Source organism: Malassezia japonica, chromosome 3 (genome assembly GCF_029542785.1).
Source record: "Malassezia japonica chromosome 3, complete sequence".
NCBI lineage: Eukaryota > Fungi > Basidiomycota > Malasseziomycetes > Malasseziales > Malasseziaceae > Malassezia > Malassezia japonica.
In genome coordinates, this window is record NC_083372.1 from 921,344 (window position 1) to 942,415 (window position 21,072).

General features: G+C 57.1%; 8 protein-coding genes and 1 non-coding gene across 9 annotated transcripts; 4 read left to right on the plus strand and 5 right to left on the minus strand.

Annotated features, from left to right (window-relative positions):
* Positions 1-141: 141 nt before the first annotated feature.
* On the plus strand, positions 142-2,901 carry MJAP1_002326 (uncharacterized protein; the record flags this gene model as incomplete). The annotated part of the gene is made up of 1 exon (XM_060266268.1): positions 142-2,901. One exon carries the CDS (start codon positions 142-144, stop codon positions 2,899-2,901), a length of 2,760 nt encoding a protein of 919 aa, XP_060122251.1.
* A 37-nt stretch (positions 2,902-2,938) lies between these two features.
* Positions 2,939-3,877, minus strand: MJAP1_002327 (uncharacterized protein; the record flags this gene model as incomplete). Its single annotated transcript, XM_060266269.1, has 1 exon — positions 2,939-3,877. The coding sequence occupies one exon, from the start codon at positions 3,875-3,877 to the stop codon at positions 2,939-2,941; it is 939 nt and encodes a 312-aa protein (XP_060122252.1).
* Positions 3,878-3,970: 93 nt separating this feature from the next.
* MJAP1_002328 lies at positions 3,971-4,069 on the plus strand. Its single transcript has one exon. It is a non-coding gene; the product is annotated as a tRNA-Val (tRNA).
* A 222-nt stretch (positions 4,070-4,291) lies between these two features.
* Positions 4,292-7,963, minus strand: PMC1 (P-type Ca(2+) transporter; the record flags this gene model as incomplete). Its single annotated transcript, XM_060266270.1, has 7 exons — positions 4,292-4,338; positions 4,582-4,653; positions 5,098-5,499; positions 5,725-6,096; positions 6,151-6,670; positions 6,773-7,213; positions 7,280-7,963. 7 exons carry the CDS (start codon positions 7,961-7,963, stop codon positions 4,292-4,294), a joined length of 2,538 nt encoding a protein of 845 aa, XP_060122253.1.
* A 662-nt stretch (positions 7,964-8,625) lies between these two features.
* On the minus strand, positions 8,626-9,560 carry MJAP1_002330 (uncharacterized protein; the record flags this gene model as incomplete). The annotated part of the gene is made up of 4 exons (XM_060266271.1): positions 8,626-8,651; positions 8,882-8,933; positions 8,967-9,149; positions 9,174-9,560. The coding sequence occupies 4 exons, from the start codon at positions 9,558-9,560 to the stop codon at positions 8,626-8,628; spliced, it is 648 nt and encodes a 215-aa protein (XP_060122254.1).
* Positions 9,561-9,595: 35 nt separating this feature from the next.
* On the minus strand, positions 9,596-11,772 carry GUT1 (glycerol kinase; the record flags this gene model as incomplete). Its single annotated transcript, XM_060266272.1, has 6 exons — positions 9,596-10,632; positions 10,737-10,755; positions 10,962-11,180; positions 11,203-11,296; positions 11,320-11,594; positions 11,617-11,772. 6 exons carry the CDS (start codon positions 11,770-11,772, stop codon positions 9,596-9,598), a joined length of 1,800 nt encoding a protein of 599 aa, XP_060122255.1.
* A 144-nt stretch (positions 11,773-11,916) lies between these two features.
* Positions 11,917-12,360, plus strand: EAF6 (chromatin modification- protein eaf6; the record flags this gene model as incomplete). Its single annotated transcript, XM_060266273.1, has 1 exon — positions 11,917-12,360. One exon carries the CDS (start codon positions 11,917-11,919, stop codon positions 12,358-12,360), a length of 444 nt encoding a protein of 147 aa, XP_060122256.1.
* A 157-nt stretch (positions 12,361-12,517) lies between these two features.
* On the minus strand, positions 12,518-14,101 carry MJAP1_002333 (uncharacterized protein; the record flags this gene model as incomplete). Its single annotated transcript, XM_060266274.1, has 1 exon — positions 12,518-14,101. One exon carries the CDS (start codon positions 14,099-14,101, stop codon positions 12,518-12,520), a length of 1,584 nt encoding a protein of 527 aa, XP_060122257.1.
* Positions 14,102-14,466: 365 nt separating this feature from the next.
* On the plus strand, positions 14,467-20,811 carry GDH2 (glutamate dehydrogenase; the record flags this gene model as incomplete). The annotated part of the gene is made up of 4 exons (XM_060266275.1): positions 14,467-17,136; positions 17,688-17,773; positions 17,798-19,194; positions 19,217-20,811. 4 exons carry the CDS (start codon positions 14,467-14,469, stop codon positions 20,809-20,811), a joined length of 5,748 nt encoding a protein of 1,915 aa, XP_060122258.1.
* Between the last annotated feature and the right edge of the window lie 261 nt (positions 20,812-21,072).

The window sequence follows — 21,072 nt, forward strand, 5'->3', positions numbered from 1 at the left end:
GGCCTTGGCTCTCGGCCGTTGTTTGCTACTACCACCGAGCGCGTCCGCAGAGCCGAAAGGACGCGTTGCCATCGGCCGACTGATACGCCTCCACCCGAACGCAACACTTACGCCTCACGCGTCGAGACGCGACTGCGCTAGATGGCGATACTCTCTGACGTGTCACACGCAGTATCTGCGGACGGGAATAGCAGCCATATGGGCCGTGATAACGTTGATTCTCTTCAGGCACACGCGTTGCCCTCCGGCGTGCAGGACACGCAGCCCTACTCGATGGGCGACCACACCGCGCCGCACTACCACTCGGTAGATGCGCTCTCCTCCAACGTGCTTCCCGGTTCGACCCGGGAACGCATGGTGGCGCCGGAGCCGCAGGGCAAGCCGCCGTCGACCAAGCGCCGCAAGATCAACACGTGCTTTCCGTGCAAGCAGCGCAAGGTCAAGTGTGACCGGCAACAGCCCTACTGCGGCCAGTGCCAGAAGCACCGTATCCCTGCCGAACGCTGCGTGTGGTCGTCGGATATCTCCATGGGCCCGGATATGCACGCGCACTCTGCGCTGGCCTTTTCCAAGCCCGACGGCGGTCATTCGTCGCTGCATCTCTCGAACGAGTGGGCGGGCGCGCAGGGCGCCGAGCTCGCGCTCGACAACGAGTCGCGCGCGATGCTCGACCGCATCAACCACCTCGAGCGCCTCCAGGCAGGCTCCTCGCAGGCCTCGCACGAGATGCACACCGCGGCGACTGGCAGCCAAATCGACCCGCTCCTGCTTGGCACGACCTTGATGGACGTCAACACCGAGCGCCAGGGTGCGTCGCTCCCGAACGACCAGGCGATCGTGTCGGAGCTCGCTTTTTGGCGCTCCAAGGTCCAGGAGCATCGCCCGTCGCACGCTGGCGAAAACTCGCACATGGCGCAGATGCAGGCCGAGCAGAACATTGCAGCAGACGCCCTCGCGATGTTTGCGCGTCACTCGCAGCAGGGCTCGCTCGGCAGCAGTGATCAGGCGGCACTGCAGCGCGCCGGCGCGGTCGGCGCCAGCATGCCGGGCTCGTCGTCCGACTCGGACGCGGTGCCGCGTCAGAACATCGTCAACGCGCTGCTGGATAATGCTACGTTCCAGGTGAACAATGCCTCGAGCCCGGCGCGCATTCGCGCAGCGCTCGACATGCTGCCGAACAACCAGCAGACGGACTACCTGCTCAAAATCCTGCAGACCGTCGACGAGAACGTGTCATATGGCATTAGCTGGCGCCTGGTCAAGATGCAGCTGACCAACCTCCGCTCGCAGATTGCCAACTGGAACGGGATGCATACGAGCCTTCCGGAGAATCTGGATCTGTCGTTCCTTGCCTTGCTGCTCGTGCTGCTCGGTCTTGCAGCACAGTATACCGAGTCGCGCTTCTTCATCGACCAGGGCTTCTGCACTGCGCCAGAGCAGATCAGCACGCTCGTCGATGCATGGGTCGACTCGGCGCAGGCGCTGATGGCCATGGACGACTTTGTGAGCAAGACCAACTGGAACCACATTGCTACACTGCTCTTCTGCATCGACCACCATGCTTTGCGGGGCAAGCTCATGCTCTGCTTTACCACCATGGCCATGCTTGTGCGCCTGGCGGAACTCCAGGGATACCACACACTCGGCTCCGCCAAGGACGACGAGGAAAAGTGGAGCAAGTCGCCGGCGAGCAAGCAGGTCTGCCTCTCGGCGGTGGTCGGCGTGCCGAACACGGACACAAGCCAGCCGGAAACGCTCATCCGCCCTTCGATCCAAACCGCGACGAGCTTGCCGGACCGCTCGCACCTGGTGCGCGAGGCTGCACGCCGGCTCTGGTACAAGATCGCGAGCCAAGACATGATTCTCAGCACGGTTGTGCACCGCACCTCGCTCATCAACCCGAAGCGCGTCTCCACACAATATCCGCTGAACGTGGACGAAGAGGATCTGCCGGACGGCGAGACGCATGTCCTACCCCCGGTCAAGGCCGACGGCCGCGCAACGATCAACAGCCTCACGCCCTACACCTACCAGGTCGCGGAGCTCGCGAGCGAGTGCGGCAGTGGGCTACCCAGCGAACCACTCTCTCACGAGGCCGTGCTCGAATACGACGCCAAGTTCCGCAACCTGCTTTCGTCGCTGCCCGTCTATCTGCGCCCGGATCCGACGCTGGAGCAGATGCCGGAAGTGCGCCAGGAGCAGTCGCAGCGCCCGTACTTGGCTATGCACCGCCTGATTGTTTTCGAGGCGGTGAACCACCAGCTGCTGATGCTCCATCGTGGCTACATGTGCCGGGGACATCAAGAAGAAAAGTACGCGTACTCGACGCGCGTCGCTGTCGATGCCGCACGCACCATCATCTCGTGTCGCCAGCAGATTGACAATGTCCATTCGTCGGTTCAGCGGCACTCGGTCTTCCGCCACCACTTGTTCCAGGCCGCGGTGGTGCTGACGCTGCACCTCCTCGACCTCACCAACAAGGGTCAGAGCTCGTCGAACGTCGCGCACCAGCTCCGCGACGACATGGCGCTCATTGTCAACTACCTTACCGAGGCTAATGGCATGAGCACTACGCTCAGCACGCAGCTCCCGCATTCTCAAAAGGTGGCGCTCAAGCTCCTGGAACTGCTCCTGGCTGAAGACAGCAACCGGCGGCAGAACTCGGGAGCGGCACAAAAGTCGGACTCGTCGGCCAGCCCGGACAAGGACGTCCAGCTGGCCATCGACAGCAACAGCACCAACAGCATCTTCCAGCTCGCTGCTTCGGCCTCGGGCTCGGACTCGGTGAACGATGTGGCAGCTGCACTTGCGTCGCACATGCTGGAGCCGCAGTTTGGCAGCTCGCCGACCCAAGCGGAGTTCTTCGCCTCGCTGGACGAACTCATGGTGCCCATCTACTAGAGAGTAGTGTTCGAATGTTGTATACATGGTATCTATTTCAATCCTCGGACCGCAGGCACGCGAGTTGCTCGAGCGTTGTGGCCATCGCTTGAATCACTTCTATGACCTCGTGCCAGCTCTCGACGTGTACAATACCCGCGGGGCAGCAAGGCTGGCTTTTTACGAGCGCCTCTTTCCACGCAACAGGCGTCATGAGTCGCTGCTTGAGGTCGGCTTTCTCAAGCTTCTCCAAGAACCGGGGGTTTGTTCCCATCAGAATACCGACGTCGGCATCTAGAATGCAGGGCAGATCGTGCAGACCGTCACCTACATAGATGGTCAGGGGAGAGTTGGGAGTGTATTGTTCTTTGATCGCGTTGAATATTGTGCGCTTGTCCATCCCGGTCAACATAGGCTTGGCTTCGGCCAATGGGCCAACAATGCGCCCGGTACATTGGCCGGAGACACAGTGCTCTTCAATCTCGTTCGCATGGATCTCGGCAAAGCAGATACTTTGCAAGTCTGTCTCGAGGCACGCACACGGTTGTTTGCCATCTTGCAGCAAAAGTGCATCAAGAATAAAGCGCCGCGACCAGTTGACACTCACGATATGGAATCGAACAGAATCTTTCCACAATTCCCTCACGTTCTGTTTCACCGTGTGCCATCCTTCGCGGAATTGGACCTGGTGCGCGCGTGTCCGGCGATCCTCGATCTTGGTACCTTTGAAAAGGCCGCCATCCACCACTTTATCAAGCGTAGCTTGCTCTGCTTGGGCCACATCCGCCACGTACCGGAGCAGCTTGGCCTCTGAATCGACCGCGCCATAGCGCGACTTGAAATCCGACTGGTCTTTATAGTACTCGTCCTCGTAGTACTGGAAGGGGCGGGTTCCCTGTTTAAGCTCATCTTTTTTGGGGGCAATGAGGCACAATGTATCGTGACTGGTAATGGTCTCGTCCCAGTCCGACACCAAGAGTAACGCTGGGCCCACCATGGCTCGAACCAAGTGGGGAAATCGAGGAATCTGGGGAGTTATTCATCACAAAGGGGTTATATTGTCCCATGGTGTATAGCCTTTCAAGGAGCGAGTCCAATAGTTTAACGGTTATGACGTATCCTTCACATCAGTTCACTAGTTCACTCTAGCTGATCGGATAAGATCCCGGTTCGATTCCGGGTTGGACTATTCTTTTTCCCAACCTTGGCATTTTAAGGTGGAGGGCGATGCTTCATTTATGCATAATTGGCCAGATCACCATTCGCTACATCGAGCTCGGCAGGCACGAGCTTGATGTTTGGCTCGCAAAGGCAGTCGTGGCATATAAGACTCGTGCAGTAGCGGGAAAATGTGTCGGAAATGTGGTCGGAGTCTGTACAAAATTATCAACTGAACATATATACAATAGATTTAGGTGGTGTATCCACCTTTCAGTTGCGACAGGTACGGGTTGTCCTCTGGCGTATCTGGGTGGAATTGAAGTTTTCCTTGGTCGAACAGCGCCTTTGCGGTAGTCATTCCTTGCACGTCGCTTTGCTGCGAAGCAGACCGCGACCCAGCGGGTCTCCAGCCACCGCCTACACTAGCACCAATGAACGCCGGAACAATGGCCAAGAGACTTTGAGGGTGAATATCTTGATCACGCATAAGACGCTTGTTGCTTTTCAGAACCAAGTTGCTTGCACGCAGCCGCCCGCCACGAATGCGAGAGTAGGCACCAAGCTCCTTGGCCAGACGGCCGACGGTAGGCTCGTTCCAGTCCGAGTAGTTGTCTGGGAGGACGGGTCTAAAATCACGGGCCTCATGCGACAGTGTAGGGAGAGCGTTAGGGTCTGGCATGAGTCTCAAGCTAATGAGCGCGCGCTCAATCGGCTCCGTGGGACACAAACGCGTCAGGACACCCAAGGGCCAGGAGATGAAACCTGCGATGATCGAAATACCCCATTCGCGGCCATGGAGTCGAACCACGCTGAATGTGGCGCCGCCAATAAACATGATGAGGACCTGTGCACCAATCTCAATGAGAATGATGAAGATAAACCACAAGTTTTTGTGCATGTTGTGGAAAATATTGAACTTGCGATCCAAACGGCGGGCATTTACTTGGTTAAAGAGCTGGCACCACACAAATGTGTTGAAAATAAGGGCACCCATGATCAAGTGATCCCTAGCCCGAGGTCCTGGCTCTTGGTGTTCATAATGCAGAATGTGTGCACCCTCGAAGTTAAGGACCAGGATGACAATGATCTGGTAAATCGATTGCACCACAATATGCTTCCACATTTCTGTAGTGACGAGTGGAGCAGAAGAACGATCCGGATTCCGGTCCAGCGAAGATTCATCTGCAGGATCCGTAGCCAATGCAAGCGCTGCGAGTGTGTCCATAATAAGGTTCAACCAGAGCAGTTGCACAGCGGTAAGAACCGAATTCTCGCTGTCGCTGGCGATGGCAGAGACAAAGGTGACAATGACTGCAACAATATTCACAGTGAATTGGAACTGGAGGAATTTGCGCACAGCATCATTCACACAGCGACCCCACATAATCGCATTAACGATGCTGGAGAAGTTATCATCCAAAAGAATGATATCACTCGCTTCTTTGGCCACTTCCGAGCCTGCGATTCCCATGGAAAAACCGACGTTTGCCGCCTTCAGCGCAGGGCCATCATTAGTACCATCGCCCGTCACAGCTACCACTTCTCCCAAGCTCTTGAGCTTGTCAATTAGCTTCTTCTTGTCGTCTGGGCTGGAGCGAGCAAGGACCTGGATCCGAGGGGCGACTTCAGTCAACTCGTCATCGCTAAGTTGGCGGAACGCAGGTCCTTCAATAACGATGCCACCAGGCTTAAAGATACCACACTGGTTCGCAATCGAACGTGCCGTGAGGATGTTGTCGCCCGTGCACATCTTGACCTGTACACCAGCACGCCCACAGGCACGAACAGCTTCAGGCACACCTTGACGAAGCGGATCCTCAATAGCAGTAATACCCAAGAGGGTCATTTCTTGAGCGAGGAACTCGTACTTGACTTCACCTTCTTCTGTAGGGGCATTAGGCGGTGGCCAAGACTCAAAGTCACGGTAGCACAGGGAGATGGTGCGCAAAGACTGCGAAGCATATCCTTTAATGGTATCTTCCAAGTTGGTGCGCAAAGCGTCGTCAATCGGAAGCGTAGGAATTTCGCCTTCAGCGGCCTGTTTGTGCAATGCAACTGTCCTAGTGCTGAGGCCAAGCAATACTTCACTTGCACCCTTGAGCAGGAAACGGTAGCCATGGTCCGTCTTGATCACTACACCCATCGACTTCCGCTTTGAGCCAAATGGAATCATTTGCACGACTTGCGTTGCCTTACGAATTGATGCATAGTCTCCCCAGTTCAAGTTGATCACCATGGTGAGAAGAGCCGTTTCCGTTTTAGAGCCAATAAATGGTGACTCAGACTCGGCCACCTGCATCTTCTTGGGACTGCTCGAAAAGAGCTTGACATACCATGGCTTCTCCACTGGCTTCTCTTCTTCCTCTACCGGATCAGACCGGTCAGGGATGAAAGCTGTGGAATTGATGCAGATAGAGTCGGTAAGGAGCTTGCGGACCGAGGTGGGAAGCTGAGAAGACATGTCTTCCATGACAACCAAGTCGTCAGACGGCGCCGAGTTATCCACTTCAAACTTGATCCTGTCTTGGAAATGCAAATCACATCCAATGCATCCTGCAACCACATTCATCTTGTTTTGCGTAAGTGTGCCCGTCTTGTCGGTGCAGACACAAGTAGCATTGGCCATCGTCTCACAGGATCCAAGAATGCGTACAAGGAGGTTGCGATTCGACATGCGACGTGTAGCGAAAGCCAGGGCAAGTGTCACGGCCAGTGGCAAACCTTCAGGAACAGCCACGACAATAATCGTGACAGAGATGATTAGGATGTCGATAAATTTCCGGCCATACTTGCTTGCATCCAACGTAGGCGTCCCATCATCCTTATCGTAGCCAAGTTGCACAAAGTAACGAATCATCAAGGCGATGAACAAGACCAGACCGGCGGTAGTACCAAGCTTTGCAATAAGCTCTGCCATGTGATTCAGTTTGGTTTGCAGCGGGGTGTTCTCTGGCTCCTCACGGAGCGACATCATGAGCTTGCCGTTAAAACTCATGGGTCCTACAGCCGTCACGGCAAACTCGCCGACACCTTCCAGAACCTTGGAGCCCGAGATCATAAAGCAGCTCTTGTGCTTCAGCGGCCCGGTAGCACTGTCCAACTCCTTTGTGTATTCATCATAAGGCAGCTTTGAAATCATATCGGACTCGCCGGTAGCGCTGGACTCATCGCACTTGATGTTATGGCCACGAAGAACGACACCATCGAAGGCCAGAACCTCACCCGGTTCAAATGATACAATGTCACCGACCAGGACATCATGCACATCCACTTGATGCTTTGTACCGCTGCGGAGGACGGTTACATCACGCGCTTCTTTCTTTGCATCCAAGGTACGAAATTGGCGTTCTTTTTGCCAGTCGTTCAAAGAGCCGACCAGGTCGACAATGAGCACAGCAACGAGAATTGCAACACCCTCGACCCAGTCGACCTTGGGTGCTTTACAATCCGTTTCACCTTCATCTGGGTTCAGACACGGCACACGCTCTTCCTGACCAAAATCCGTGTAGAAACCAAGCGCAAGCGACACGATTGCTGCAATAATCAGTACAATAAGGATCTTGTCTTGCAGTGCAAGCCACATGAGCGTCAAAAGACTCTTGGACTTGCGCTCAGGCAAGACATTACGTCCATACACGCGCTCGCGGTCCGCTACCGTACCCGCATACTTTCCGTCTTTCGCAGAAGTATCGGGCATGATACCCGACTCCGGGTTGGATCCTACACCTGCAAGCAGGCCATTCACACCGCCCATTTTGCGCAGTGCCTCGTAGTCTTCGGGGTCAATTAGCGAACAAAGCTGACCCGGCTTGAAGCGAAAAGGGGCCGGATCTGCCCAGAGCTTCTCCTGAAGCTCCTTATTAATACGCTCTTGCTCAAGGGCATCAGCGTTTCCCTTGAAGAAGGTAGACACCCTTTGCATGAAGGTTAGCTTAGGAGGCTCTTCGTCCTGCTTCAACGGAGCCTGTTGCCCGAGCGTTTCGTGATCCTTGGTGAAATCAGGGGTATGGCTACGCGGTGCTTTCTCAGATCCGGTCGATTTCACAGGAGACTCATCCACCGGGTGCGCGAAATGATGCTGCTGGTAAGGTTCCTCCGTAGCCAGTGAGGGTGTATGCGCAGCAAGGTCGGTTGCATCTGCATCCGTGCCATCGTGTGTGGCAGGGTCATTTTGATTGACAATGGGCTCCCCGAGATGTACCTGACCATACTCGGAGCCGGAGCCAATATTCTGGAGGTCGATAGACGTGACCGGGGGCAATACCCCGCTGTTCGCAGGGACTGGGCGCCCGTACGGCGCCGAGTCACTGGATGTTGTATTCATACGCAATAGACTAGCCAAATGGTCAAGCCTATGAGTACACGCTAAGACACCAGAGTTTATACCCTGCGTGGCGTCACGATGCACATAGAACGACAAGAGACTTGTGTTTGTGAATGGCGTTAATAACCCCGGCGCTGGTGCATGCCTCAGCGGGCTATTCACGTGATTGAGTGGCTTGGCACTGTAGTCCGAAATAGCCCCGCGGAGGCCAGCGGCGCGTGGCGCAGCGTGCACAGCCCAGGCCCTATGTCCGACGCAAATTAGAGGCCGAAGCTACGGAAGATGCCTATTTCATCGGTTAGTTTTTGTACACGGGGCGGGCGATACGTACCTAGCCAGCCACGGCCGCCCCATTCCACCCATTGGCCGAGTTTGTGGGTGGCTTCGCGAGTACTTTCGTAGGCACAAGGGGTATCAGCCATCCGCCGCAGCAGAGCTGTGCTCTGCTCCAGGCTCATATGGGGTTGTGTGGCCAGTGCGAGCTCTGAGGTCAGCAGGCTATGCATGCGAACGTACCTGCAGCGCCGTAGGCTGTGGCGAGACGCGCACGGAGCGAGTACCATTCCGGCTGTGTCGTAGTTAGTGGATAATTGCAACGTACTCCGTGGTGGCCGGTCATGCCTGCCGCGAAGCATGCCTGGTTAGCAAGCGCTGCATAGCGCTGCAGCAGGGGTCCGGGGTTCGGCAGCGAGCCGGTGAAGGGAACGGTTCGTGGGCTGAGGCCGAGGCGCTGGACGAGGCTCGGGAGCGGCAGCAACGGCTCGCTCGAGAGGAGAGTAAAAGCCTGTGATGAGAGGTGGGAACGTACCGGAAGCAAATGCGGCTGCACCACGGCACTCGCGCAAAGGCGGTCGCTCAGCAGCTCGACCGAGCCTTGGAACGCGTCGTGGTTATTTTTCGGGTCGGCGCCAAAAGCGGTCTTGGCATCAGAGACCATCTGTGTGCCTGCCTCTTGGTCCCATGCAGCAAACAGCCGGCGCGGGCCCGAGGTCGGGGCCGTGTCGGGGCCGGGAAAGAGACGTTCCAACGCACGGTCGACGTTGGTAGGCGTCGCGGTCTCTTCGCCCGCTTTCTGCTTGAGAAGCACACTCTCTTCAACAGCTACGCGAATCGCAGCGAGGCTAAAGCCCTTGCTCGGAACGTGCGGGAGCGCCGACCGCAGCAAGGCGTGCACCGCGGCAGGTCCGCCGGTCATGGGGACGATTCACGAATGTGGAGAAAAGGAGACTGCTATGTCCAAATATGGATTTCGCCATCGTCGCCTGCGCTGGCAAGCATTGTAGGTGCCTGCTGGGGCGTAGTGTCGTCCTCCGATTTTTGTGGGATAGGCGCCCAAGAGATGCAGTTAATGTCAGACACGCCATGCGCGTTTTCGACACTTGCACCGAGCACAACACTCGGCTTGAACTTCTCCGCACTCTCGCCCATGTAAAAGACGAGGATCTTGCCGTCGGCGCCGGCAGCAGCCAGCTTTCCGTAGGACTGCGATGCGTCTCCCGGCTCGCCAATCGTCCAGCTCAAACTGTAGATCGTCCGGGAAAAGTGACCGTCGATGCGCTGCACCTCGACCCACTTGTCGCCAGCGCGCCCCGGGATCTTGCCTTCGGGCGCCAGGCCGTTTGCTTCGCACTCTTGGGCGGTAAAGCGGCGCCAGATGCGCACCGTGTTGTCGTCCGATGCCGAAGCGAGGAAACGTCCGCACGGTGAAAAAGCCATCGACCACACGGTCGACGAGTGCCCGTTGAGGGTCGAGTAGCAGAACCAATCTTCCGACGGGTCGTCCACATAGAGCTTAATGGTATCATCGTACGAGGCCGAAGCGAGGATCTCTTCTTTTGGGTGCCAGGCCACCATCTTGACGTCCTGCGTGTGCTCCATCATCACGCTAAGGCACTCAAACTCCGAGTCGGGCTGGACCTCCCAAATCCATACGCTCTTGTCGCGGCTGCAGCTGGCAAGCAGACTACCGTTGTGGCTGAATGCGACGCTCTTGCATTCGCTATCGTGCCCTTCGAGCGTTCCCGAGCAGTCCCACTCCGGCTCGTTCGGGTCTTCGCCGCGCACCTCGGGTGGCGTGCGCTCCCAGATGCCCACGGTGCAGTCGAACGACGCCGTGGCCATGATATCGCCCGACGGCGCCCAAGCAACCTGGCGCACGGTGCGCTTGTGCCCGGTCGGGATCACTTCACGCAGCGAGAAGACCACCTGCTTCTCACCCGTGACGCCCGACGGTAGCGAGGTATAGGCGTGCAGACGCACATCGCGATCTGTGGAGCACGACGCGAGCAAGGGGTATTTTGGGTTCCAGGCGAGGTGCCACGCCGCCTCTGCGTGTCCTATGCAGTCAGTATGGCGTCGCCGTCTAACTTACCCTGCAGTGAAGTCAGCCGCTGCAGCGGTCGCACGTCCGTCATCATGCGCGCACGAGATGGTCGCGTAAAAAAGCCTCGAATTTGATATGACGTAATGCTATGCCCACGAGGCACAGCAGGGTATACGGGAGGGTATGCTACGATGTAGGTGTCATAGTTTTAGTTTGTGTTCCAGGTGAAGTGGCGGTGCTGCTCGTCTCTGCACCATTTCCCCACCAATGCACAGTTTCTTCCCGCATATAGTCCAGATCGTCCTCATTTAGGTCGCTGGTCGTTTCCCAGTGCTGGTCAAATTCAAGGGCCACGGCATCCACGGGCGCGCTGGGGGCCAGCGTCGCTGTAGGCACGTCCACGTTACCCTGGCTGTGGGAGCGCGGTGGATCAAACGCGTGCAGATAGGACATAGGGGGCAGCTTCCAGCTGTTTTCACGGAGGCGTTTGTGCTGGGTTAGAAAGTATACGTACGCGTTCGCGGTCCTCCTCGACGCGGCGTAGGACGTCGGCGCGCGACACACGCGCGATGTCGGCCATGTCGCCATGTTGTGCACGTTCACGCACGCTGCGATGAGTATGGCTACCTACCTTGCGGCGCGCTGTTCAATCGTCTCCTGGAGCGAGTTGAGCAGACGGGGGTCAAAAATGCGTTTCGACTCCCAAGATGCGAGGATCTGCCGGGTGCTCGTAATGTTCAGCACGGCATCCCAACTATCTGGCGGCACGACCATGTTGATGATCGCAGGGAGGTCGCGCACAGCAAGCGTGCGGTACACGCCGACCTCTTCGGGGCTCGTCTCGAAATCGTCCGCCAGGAAGGCATCGAGCATGAACAGCACATTGATGCGCGTGTTGGACGGCGCCTGCGTCAGCCATGCTACTTACTTTGGCACACTCTGTCATGACACAGTCCCAGATATCGTCCGAACACCGCGTCGCGTAGCGCAGGGCAAAAGCCACCGTTTTTCGGATTGACTGTTCGCTAGCATTGAGGCGCTTCAGCAGCGCCAGGAATTCCATGCGGACCTGGAATGGGTCCATGGTTACTCTTTTCTCGTCTCGGTAGCGCTAGACGAGGTCGTATGACGCGCCGCCCACTTTGCGAATCGGGCGCGTCGAGGCGTGGAGAAAGTCGTCGCGATCGCCGCCGCCGGTTTCTATTTGCCTCCACGACCACCCGTGCTGATGCCGGCCCCTGCTTCGGAACCTGCGCTGCGTGGTTCGCTCGACGAGGCGAATGAGCGGTACGATACAATCAAGACGCAGCTAAAGGATGGCCTTGCTCGCAAGCGCCAGACCGACCAGGATCTTACCGACTTGGAATCGCAGATTTACCTATATGAAGGCTCTTACTTGAACACCACGGCACTGAGCGGCGGCAATGTGATCCGTGGCTTTGACTCATATATGAAGGCGGGTGCAACGTCGGGAGGCAATCCCCGTTCGGCGCCCTCATCGGCTACGGCGTCCAACGAGGACCGTATGTTTAGCACAAGCAGCGCTACCTACCAGCGCAGCCTTGCGCTCAAGATGAACGAGGCCACAGAAGATGCCTCGCGTTCTGACGATGCCAAGAACAGCGGCACCGGTACGCAGTCTTCTGGCTATAAACTGAAGCGCAAGGCGTAACGCCACGCTGACGCGGTGTTTGCCTCGCTACCTTCTAGCGTGTTTGTGTCGTTTGTATACTAGTAAAAATTTATGATAGTGATTGTCCATCGTACATTAATGGTCTCTACGGCGTCGCGGCCTTTATCATCGCAATCAACTGTATTTACAAGGTGATTCACCACAGGTTGCCAGCAGCAACCAAAAGAGCGACACCAGAAATGAGAGCAAAGCCAGGAGTGTACAGGCCAGCTGCCGAGCCCATCGACTTCGGCACATCAGCATCAGGTTCGATGACAGGGTTGCGACCAATGTCACCACCATCCTTGATGACGCTAGGGGCGCCTGAGACGGTGGTGTTGCGACCATTGTAGTCGTCCAGGAACAGCGTCTGCATACCGGCCGACGACAGAATCACGGCTGACGCCAAGTGGGGTACACCGTCAATTTGGCCATAACCGATGGTGTTCGGCACCTTACCCGGCGTCGGGTTGTTGGGCATGTACGGCATCACCTTGTTAACCCAGTTGTCCATACGGTCGATGTGGTTTTCACCCTGGGTCTTGGCCGAGCACGAGGGGTCACCAGTGTTCGTGTCCTCGGTACCCACAAAGTAGTACACCTTGCGCGACAGGTAGCGGTTGCGAATAGCCTCGGGTGTGTTGGACTTGGCCGTACGGTTGACGTAGCCAGGCATCACACCATCCAGACCGTACTTGTACTTGTTAAAGTCGGAGCAGTTGGACGACGGCGCAGGGCGCGAATCGTTCAGGTACAGGAACGAAGCAGGGCTTGAGATCCAGAAGTTGACCATACCGTCCTGCTCGTTGTCAGGACGGAACGTCACATAGCGGTTCACCGTCTGGCCACCCATACTGAAGCCAGCAATAACGACCGTCTTCATGTTGGGGAAACGGTTCTTATCCGTAAAGAAGTTCACGTAGGCATCCAGGGCATCCAGACTGGCAAGATGGGGTCCCTTCTCCTGAGCCTGCTTGTTGGAAACACCAATCACGTTACGCTTACTGTTCGAGCCAGACGACGAACTCTTGGAGCTCTTGCTCTTGCTCTTGCTCTTGCTCTTGCTCTTGGAGCTTTTGCTGCTGCCCTTGGACGTGGTCTGCGAAACAGGCGTGTACTTGGGGTTCGCAAGATTGCCCTTAGCGTCAAACACAGGGTAGTACGCGTCATCCGTGTCACCCCAGCCGTTCCTGTCCCAAACCAGCGTCTTGGTGTTACTGATGTTGTTCGAGTCCACAGGGTAGGCACCAATGTCTTCAATGGAGAAGAACATCGGTGCAGCAACCACGATCTCGTCCAAGGACACCTCCTTGCTGAACTTGGTAGCGTTCTTAGCGGAGAGACTCGCGTACGTGAACTGGTTCCAGGCATCACGGTACTCGCCGTGGATTTGGATTACCGCACGCTTGATCTTCTGGGGATCATAGTTCTCGGTCACATAGGTGGTGATCGTAGCACCCTCCTTGCCGACCGTGAAGGTCTCGTTATCAATTTTGGCGCCATCAACCTTAGGGAGTTCAGGCCAACCCTTCTTGTACGTATGCTTACCATCCGGACCAGGATAAATACCGGGGTCCGGGATCAAGGTCTTGGAGTCCTTGAAGGTGGACTTGCGCTTGGCCAAGTCAACAGGCACGTCGTGCACGTCCAGGGCACCGTTTACATCAACCGCAGCACCGCTTACGGCAGTCGCGACGGAAAACGCCGCCAATAGTTTCAGCAGCGCTCCTTGTCCCAGCATTTTACAACGTAGCGAGAGGCAAGCCGAATACAACCGTGTGGGTACTTAAGTAGAGTGCGTAACCACCCAGGCACCGGTGGCCCATACGCGAAATCGCCGGCGCACACAGCCCGTTGCTGTAGGGCGATCAACTATGACGGGCAAAATATGTAGATAATGCGTTATCACTCTACTGATTGGTCGGATTTTTGTAAAGGGCTCGTAAAAGGACGTTCGTCCGATCAACTCGCGCCGAAGCTACATAGCTACTCCACGGGCCTGCAGGGGCAGGGTAAACGCATAAGCTGCGCCAAAGCGTTTACTAATCACCTTGCCCTACGTTCAACTTTTTCGTTCTTGGCAGCGCTAGTTGGCTGACGTGCGCGATGGAACAACGCGACGCACACGCGCAAAGCGACGAGAGCATTCACACTGCTGCGCTCGAGGCGTACAAGGGGGAGAAGGAAAAGGCGCAACATGGTAACACGTTGTTCGTAACGCGCCTGCCTTACAGTGCGACGAATACCGATCTGAGCACTTTTTTCAGCGATATTGGTCCCCTCCGCCGCGCATTTATCGTGACTGACCGCGAGTCGCGCCAGTCGAAGGGCGTGGGCTACGTTACTTATGCAGACACGGCAGATGCAGAGCGTGCTTTTGAAAAGCTTCAAGGGGCAAGCATCGACGGGGGGCGTCGCCATATTCAGCTACAGTGGGCCGACCGCAAGGCGCCGAACCAAGAGGGCCGCCCTGAAAAGCGCAGCACTGACGGCGCACCGAAGAAGGCCGAGTCTTCTCGCTCGAATCTTCCTCAACGCGATCCGGATGCTGTGCGCACCATTGTGGTGTCGGGCCTCTCTGGCTGCTCGCCACCAGCGGATACCGAAACGCTCTATAAGCGCGCGCGGAAAATTGGCGATGTGGAGCACGTTGAATTTTTGGTCGAGAACGGCACGTCGTCCACGGATGTTGCTCACATCCGCTTCCGTACGCCGAACCATGCAATGGAGGCGGTGTCGAAACTGCACGCGCACCAGTTCAAAGGTACCCAACTCAGCGTGGGCCTCAAGAAGCGTTTGGATGGCGCGATGCGTCTCGAGCAGCACATGCGCCCTGATACCCTCGAAAAGCACAAGTCAATGATGAAAAAGATTGAGAAGATGAACGGGGATGCCTGGTCGCTGAACAAGGGCGGTCATGGATTGAGCCGCGAGAGCCGTGTGATTGTGCGCAACCTTCCGTTCGATGTGACCTTGGAAGACTTGCGTGCGATCTTCTTGCCTTACGGAGCCATCTACGATGTCACGGTGCCTACCAAGAGTGCCGAGGGAGAGGAGTCGAAGAAGCCGACCAAGGGCCGTGGCTTTGCATTCGTCTGGTTCGTATCTCGTAACGACGCGGCGCGCGCAATGGAGGCGGTGAATGGCGTGCCGCTCCGTCACGGCGCTGCTGAGCAGGCGGCACTCAAGAAGGCCCAAGGAAAGAAGGGGCGCACGACTGCCAAGGAAGCGCTAGAGAAAGTGCACGCTACTGCGCAGCCTGCACGCCCCGTGGCCGTCGACTGGTCGCTTTCTCAAAAGGATTGGCTTGCGCGTGGCGAGGAAGCGCCCGAGGCCGAGGAAGAGGCCGAGGAAGAGGCCGATGCGCCGACGTCTACGAAGCGTACTCGTGAAGATGAAGATGAAGATGAAGACGAGGACGAGGACGAGGATGACGAGGATGACGAGGAAAATGACGACGAGGACGAGGACGAGGACGAGGACGAGGATGGGGATGAGGATGAGGATGAGGATGAGGACAATGTCGAAGACGAGGACGAAGATGCTCCCGAAAAGGCTCGGCCGACCATGGCCACTACTGAAACGGGCACCATCCTTTTCATTCGCAACCTTCCTTACCAGGCGACTGAGCAGGAGCTCAAGGACCTCTTCCGCTCGTTCGGCCCCATGCGTTACGCCAAGATCACGATGGATCCTGCGACGAAACGCAGCCGCGGTACTGGCTTTGTGTGCTTCTGGAAGCGCGAATCTGCCGATGCAGCGCTGCGTGATGCTGAACTCGTTCAGCGTGAAACGGCGGCTTCCTCGCTTACGGACTCCAAGCTTCCGAAAGTCAACCCCTTCTCTGTCCCCTCGGTAATCACGGCTGACCCCTCTGCTCCTCTCGTTGCGCGTTTCACGCTGCATGGCCGCGTCCTGCACGTTGTGCGTGCAGTGACACGTGAGAATGCATCGCACCTCGAAACCGCTGCCCGCAAGTCGCGCGAAAAGAAGGACACCCGCAACACATGGCTCCTCCGCGAAGGTGTGCCCCTTCCCAACACGCCCCTGTCCAAGACGCTGTCGGAGAAAGAAGCGGACAAGCGCATGCAGAGTTTCTCGATCCGCCGTGCTCAGCTCGGTGCAAACCCCTCGCTGCACGTGTCCAAGACGCGTCTGGCGGTACACCAGCTCCCGCTCTTTGTCTCGGACAAGATGCTGAAGCGTATGGCCCTGTACGCGCTGCGTGCATTTACGGATGAAGTTAAATCAGGCAACCGCGACGACTTGGATGCGGATGAAAAGGCCGACACGACGGTCAGTGCAAATGTGAAGCAGAGCGAGTCCGATGGCGACAAGAAACGTCCGCCTCCTTCGCTTGTCATTCAGAGCAAGATTGTGCGCCAGAACGAGCGTGTCGACCCGCTCACTGGCAAGGGGCGTTCGCGTGGCTATGGCTTTTTGGAGATGCGCACCTTCCCGCACGCACTCAAAGTGCTGCGCTGGGCCAATGGCAATAAGGCCCTCGGCGACCTCTTTGCCAAGTGGTGGCAGGAAGAACTCGAGACCCATATCGCCAAGCTCAAGGGCACGAAGGATATTTCTACTGAAGATCGGACGCGCATCAAGCGTCTCGAGAGTACGCTACAGGATCTGAAGGACGAAGGTCAGAAGGCCATCAAGTCAGAGTTCCGTGGCATGCTCCGTATCGAGTTCTCTATTGAGAACATCACGACCGTGCGTAAGCGTGTCTTGCGTCAGAGCCAGTCACGCGAGAAGCTTGCCAAGCGAGCGAAGGTATGTAATCATCTTACTAACGCCTACAGATCGAAGAATCCGAGCGCGCTGCACCGCCTGCGGCGGTTCGCGGTAAGGCACGCGGTGCAGATGACCGTGGGAAAGTCCGAGCGGCACATAAGATCGAACAAGACGTCAAGAAACGTAATCCACTCGGTTCCTTGATCGGCAAGAAGCGCAAGGAAAGGAAGCGCAAGCACAGCGCGGCGTGACCTGGTTGTTCATTCTCCACTTGTACTCGTAGCACAGGGTAGTTGCGCAATTCTCTGCATCCCCCACGCTGCGGAGCACCCCATCGCAGGTTTTCCCCGCTTTTATTGGCTATGACCCTGGCCTTTGATTGGCTGGTGCAGGGACCAAAAATTATGGGCAAGTCAGATGGCCCGTGTGTCATACGGGAATCGTGTTGTGCGGTTGCATTGGCCTAGTCGCCCCAGTTTCTTCTCAAGCTGGTGTTTTCCTTGAAGGCACTGTGCTGAATTCTTCGGGATTTGTCTCTAATTACCATGTCGATTGACAAGGATTCTGAACATCTTACGGCGCTACTGAAGCATATGGGCGACAAGCGCCATTTGCTGATGGGCCAGCCTGGCTCTGGCACGGAGACGCCGGAGGATCATAAGCTGGAGAACACGGCGTACGTTTGAGTGACTAACCATAGCGGCTACACGGACACTGTGTACCCCGACAAGCAAAGCCAGGCAATCAAGGTGCAAGAGATTCTCGAGGCTAACGGTTTCATTCCGCAAGAGCTCGTGCCGTCGGAAGTCGCTTGGTTCTACGAGAATCTCGGCATCGACGACACCTACTTTGCTATGGAGAATGCGGAGACGATCGCCGATCATATCCTGTCCTTGTACGGTGCCAAGATTGCCGAGTTCACCAAGCACACTGGCTATCTCAACGTCGATCTGCAGAAGAAGTCGGAGAACAGCGCGGTCTTCATCCACTCAAGTCCTGCGGGTGTGAGCCGTCGCGCGGGTCCCCAGTGGGAACGCATCATCGACGAGCAGTACCTCAACCAGTCCACGGTGGACCGTGCCTTCCGTCTGGAGACCTACCGTTCGAAGGGCACTGCATCGAGCCACTTCCCGGAGCAGCTGCGTTGCTACTTCCTGCACCGCTGCGATTTTGTGCAGCCCCGCCCTGAGCGCAACTCACCCGAGTACCGCAACATCCGCGCGGTCTCGGACAAGACCTTCTTGAGCAAGGTCAGCGAGCACACACTCGAGATCTACCAGGCCGTGATGGACGAGGCGCTGCGCCGCCAAGGTCCCGTGATGGAGATGTACGAGGTGGTCGGTACGCAGGAGCGCCGGATCGTGATTGCCTACCGCATGGGTACCACGTCCAACTTTTTTAGCGCGCTCTCGGACCTCTACCACTTCTACGGCCTGTACTCGTCGCGCAAGTATGTCGAGCAGTTCAGCAACGACATCAGCATCATCTCGATCTACCTCAAGCCTGTGCCTAACTCTCAGGCGCCCCCAATCGAGCTCAGTATTTTCCAGGTGCTCAAGGAGGTGTCGCTCATCTACGTGCTGCCCGACAACCCCTTCTTCATGACGGGTGCCGAGGCCACGCACGCCGTGCAGGAGGCCACCTACGCCTATGTCGGCTGGCTCTTTGCGCAGCACTTCTGTAACCGTCTGGGCCCGGCATACGAGGCGCTGCGCAAGATTCTGGACGAGTCGGACTCGCACCAGGCTGCTGTTCTGAACGACATCAAGCTGCGTCTGCGTGAGGAGACTTTCACGCGTCAATCGATCTACGAGGTGATCCAGAACTTCCCCAACATTGTGCGCCTGCTCTATGTGCACTTTGCCAACATCCACTACCCTGGCCAGCAAGACCAGGACCTGGCGCCGACGCTCAGCCACCAGCGTCTCACGCGCGAGACATTGCTCTCGGATGACCAGATGCGTGACTTTATCATCAAGACGGCCAACAACTCTCACGAGCGCCAGGTGTTCCTTGCGCTCCTCTCGTTCAACAAGTCCGTGCGCAAGACCAACTTTTACACTTCGACCAAGGTTGCCCTGAGCTTCCGCTTGGACTGTACGTATTGTTACTGACCCAGCCTCGTTCCTCCCCGAGTCGGAATACCCGATCAAGCCCTATGGCATCATCTTTGTCGTCGGCTCCGAGTTCCGTGGTTTCCATGTGCGTTTCGCCGACGTGGCCCGCGGCGGTATCCGCATTATCCGCAGCCGGAACCGCGAGAACTACTCGATCAACCAGCGTACTCTCTTTGACGAGAACTACGGTCTGGCACACACGCAGCACCTCAAGAACAAGGACATTCCTGAGGGCGGTGCCAAGGGTACGATCCTGCCCAACATGGATGCGAACCCTCAGCTGGTGTTTGAGAAGTACGTCGATGCGATCCTCGACCTCTTGATCAAGGGCAACACGCCTGGTGTCAAGGAGGAGATCGTGGACCTGATCGGAAAGCAAGAGATCCTCTTCTTTGGCCCCGACGAAGGCACGGCGCACTACATGGACTGGGGTGCGGAGCACGCGCGTGCGCGTGGCGCGAGCTGGTGGAAGTCGTTCACCACCGGCAAGTCGGCCGCGACCCTCGGTGGTATCCCTCACGACAAGTTTGGTATGACCACGCGCTCCATCCGTCAGTACGTGCTGGGCATCTACCGCAAGCACAACCTCAAGGAGGAGGAGATTACCAAGGTCCAGACCGGTGGTCCTGACGGTGACCTCGGCTCGAACGAGATCCTCCTTTCCAATGATAAGACGATTGCGGTGATTGACGGTTCTGGTGTGCTGTACGACCCCAAGGGTCTGCACCGCGAGGAGCTGCGCCGCCTTGCGCGCGAGCGCAAGATGATCTCGCACTTTAACGCCGAGTACCTCTCGAAAGGTGGTTACCGCGTGCTGGTGGAGGACCGCAACCTCACGCTGCCCTCGGGTGAGCTGGTGGCGGACGGTGTGGCGTTCCGCAACAAGGCGCACCTGATCTACGAGGCGGACCTCTTTGTGCCCTGCGGTGGCCGTCCCGACTCGATCCAGATCGGTAATGTGAAGGAGATGTGCACGCAGGACGGCAAGTGCAACTACAAGTATATTGTGGAAGGCGCGAACCTCTTCCTTTCTCGCCAGGCGCGTCTGGAGCTCGAGAAGCGTGGCGTGATTCTGTATCCCGACGCGTCTGCCAACAAGGGCGGTGTGACGTCGAGCAGTCTCGAGGTCCTGGTCGGTCTGGGTCTTACGGACCGCGAGTACATCGACAACATGCTCTTCCACAACGATGAGCCGACCAAGTTCTACATGGACTACGTGCACGACATTGAGAAGATCATTGCGCGCAATGCCCAGGCCGAGTTCGAGGCCATCTGGCGCGAGCACGGGGAGACGGGCAAGTTCCGCTCGGTCATCTCCACTGAGCTGTCCACGACCCTGAACACGATCTCGGAGGAGATTGCGTCGACTGGTCTGTACAAGCAGGAGAACCTGCGCAAGGTTGTTCTGCTGCACGTCTTCCCCGAGTCGCTCGTCACCAAGGTCGGCTTGGCGGAACTGATCAACCACGTCCCCGAGTCGTACCTGCGCAGTGCGTTTGCCGCGCAGGTCGCCGCCAGCTTCATCTACGCCAAGGGACCGCGCGCGAGCCACGTCGACTTTTACAACCACATCGAGACCCTCCTCCACTCGTCGTAGAAGGGGCTTGTGCCCTGGCCCGATGTGCCCGATCGGACTTAGCTGGCAATACACGTTACCGTTCATTGGTGGACATTTTTCCCGCCACTGTGCATAGTTCCTCGATTTGGGGCAAACAAACGGTAGGGCCCCCTACACCGTGCTTTACTCGTTTCCAGTGTGTGGAAGCATTGGTGTGGCTAGTCTTTGCTAGTTACTGCACGAACTTATCCACCAACTCGCGTGGTTGATACGGTTGTGTGCATTTCCCGTTCACCCCTC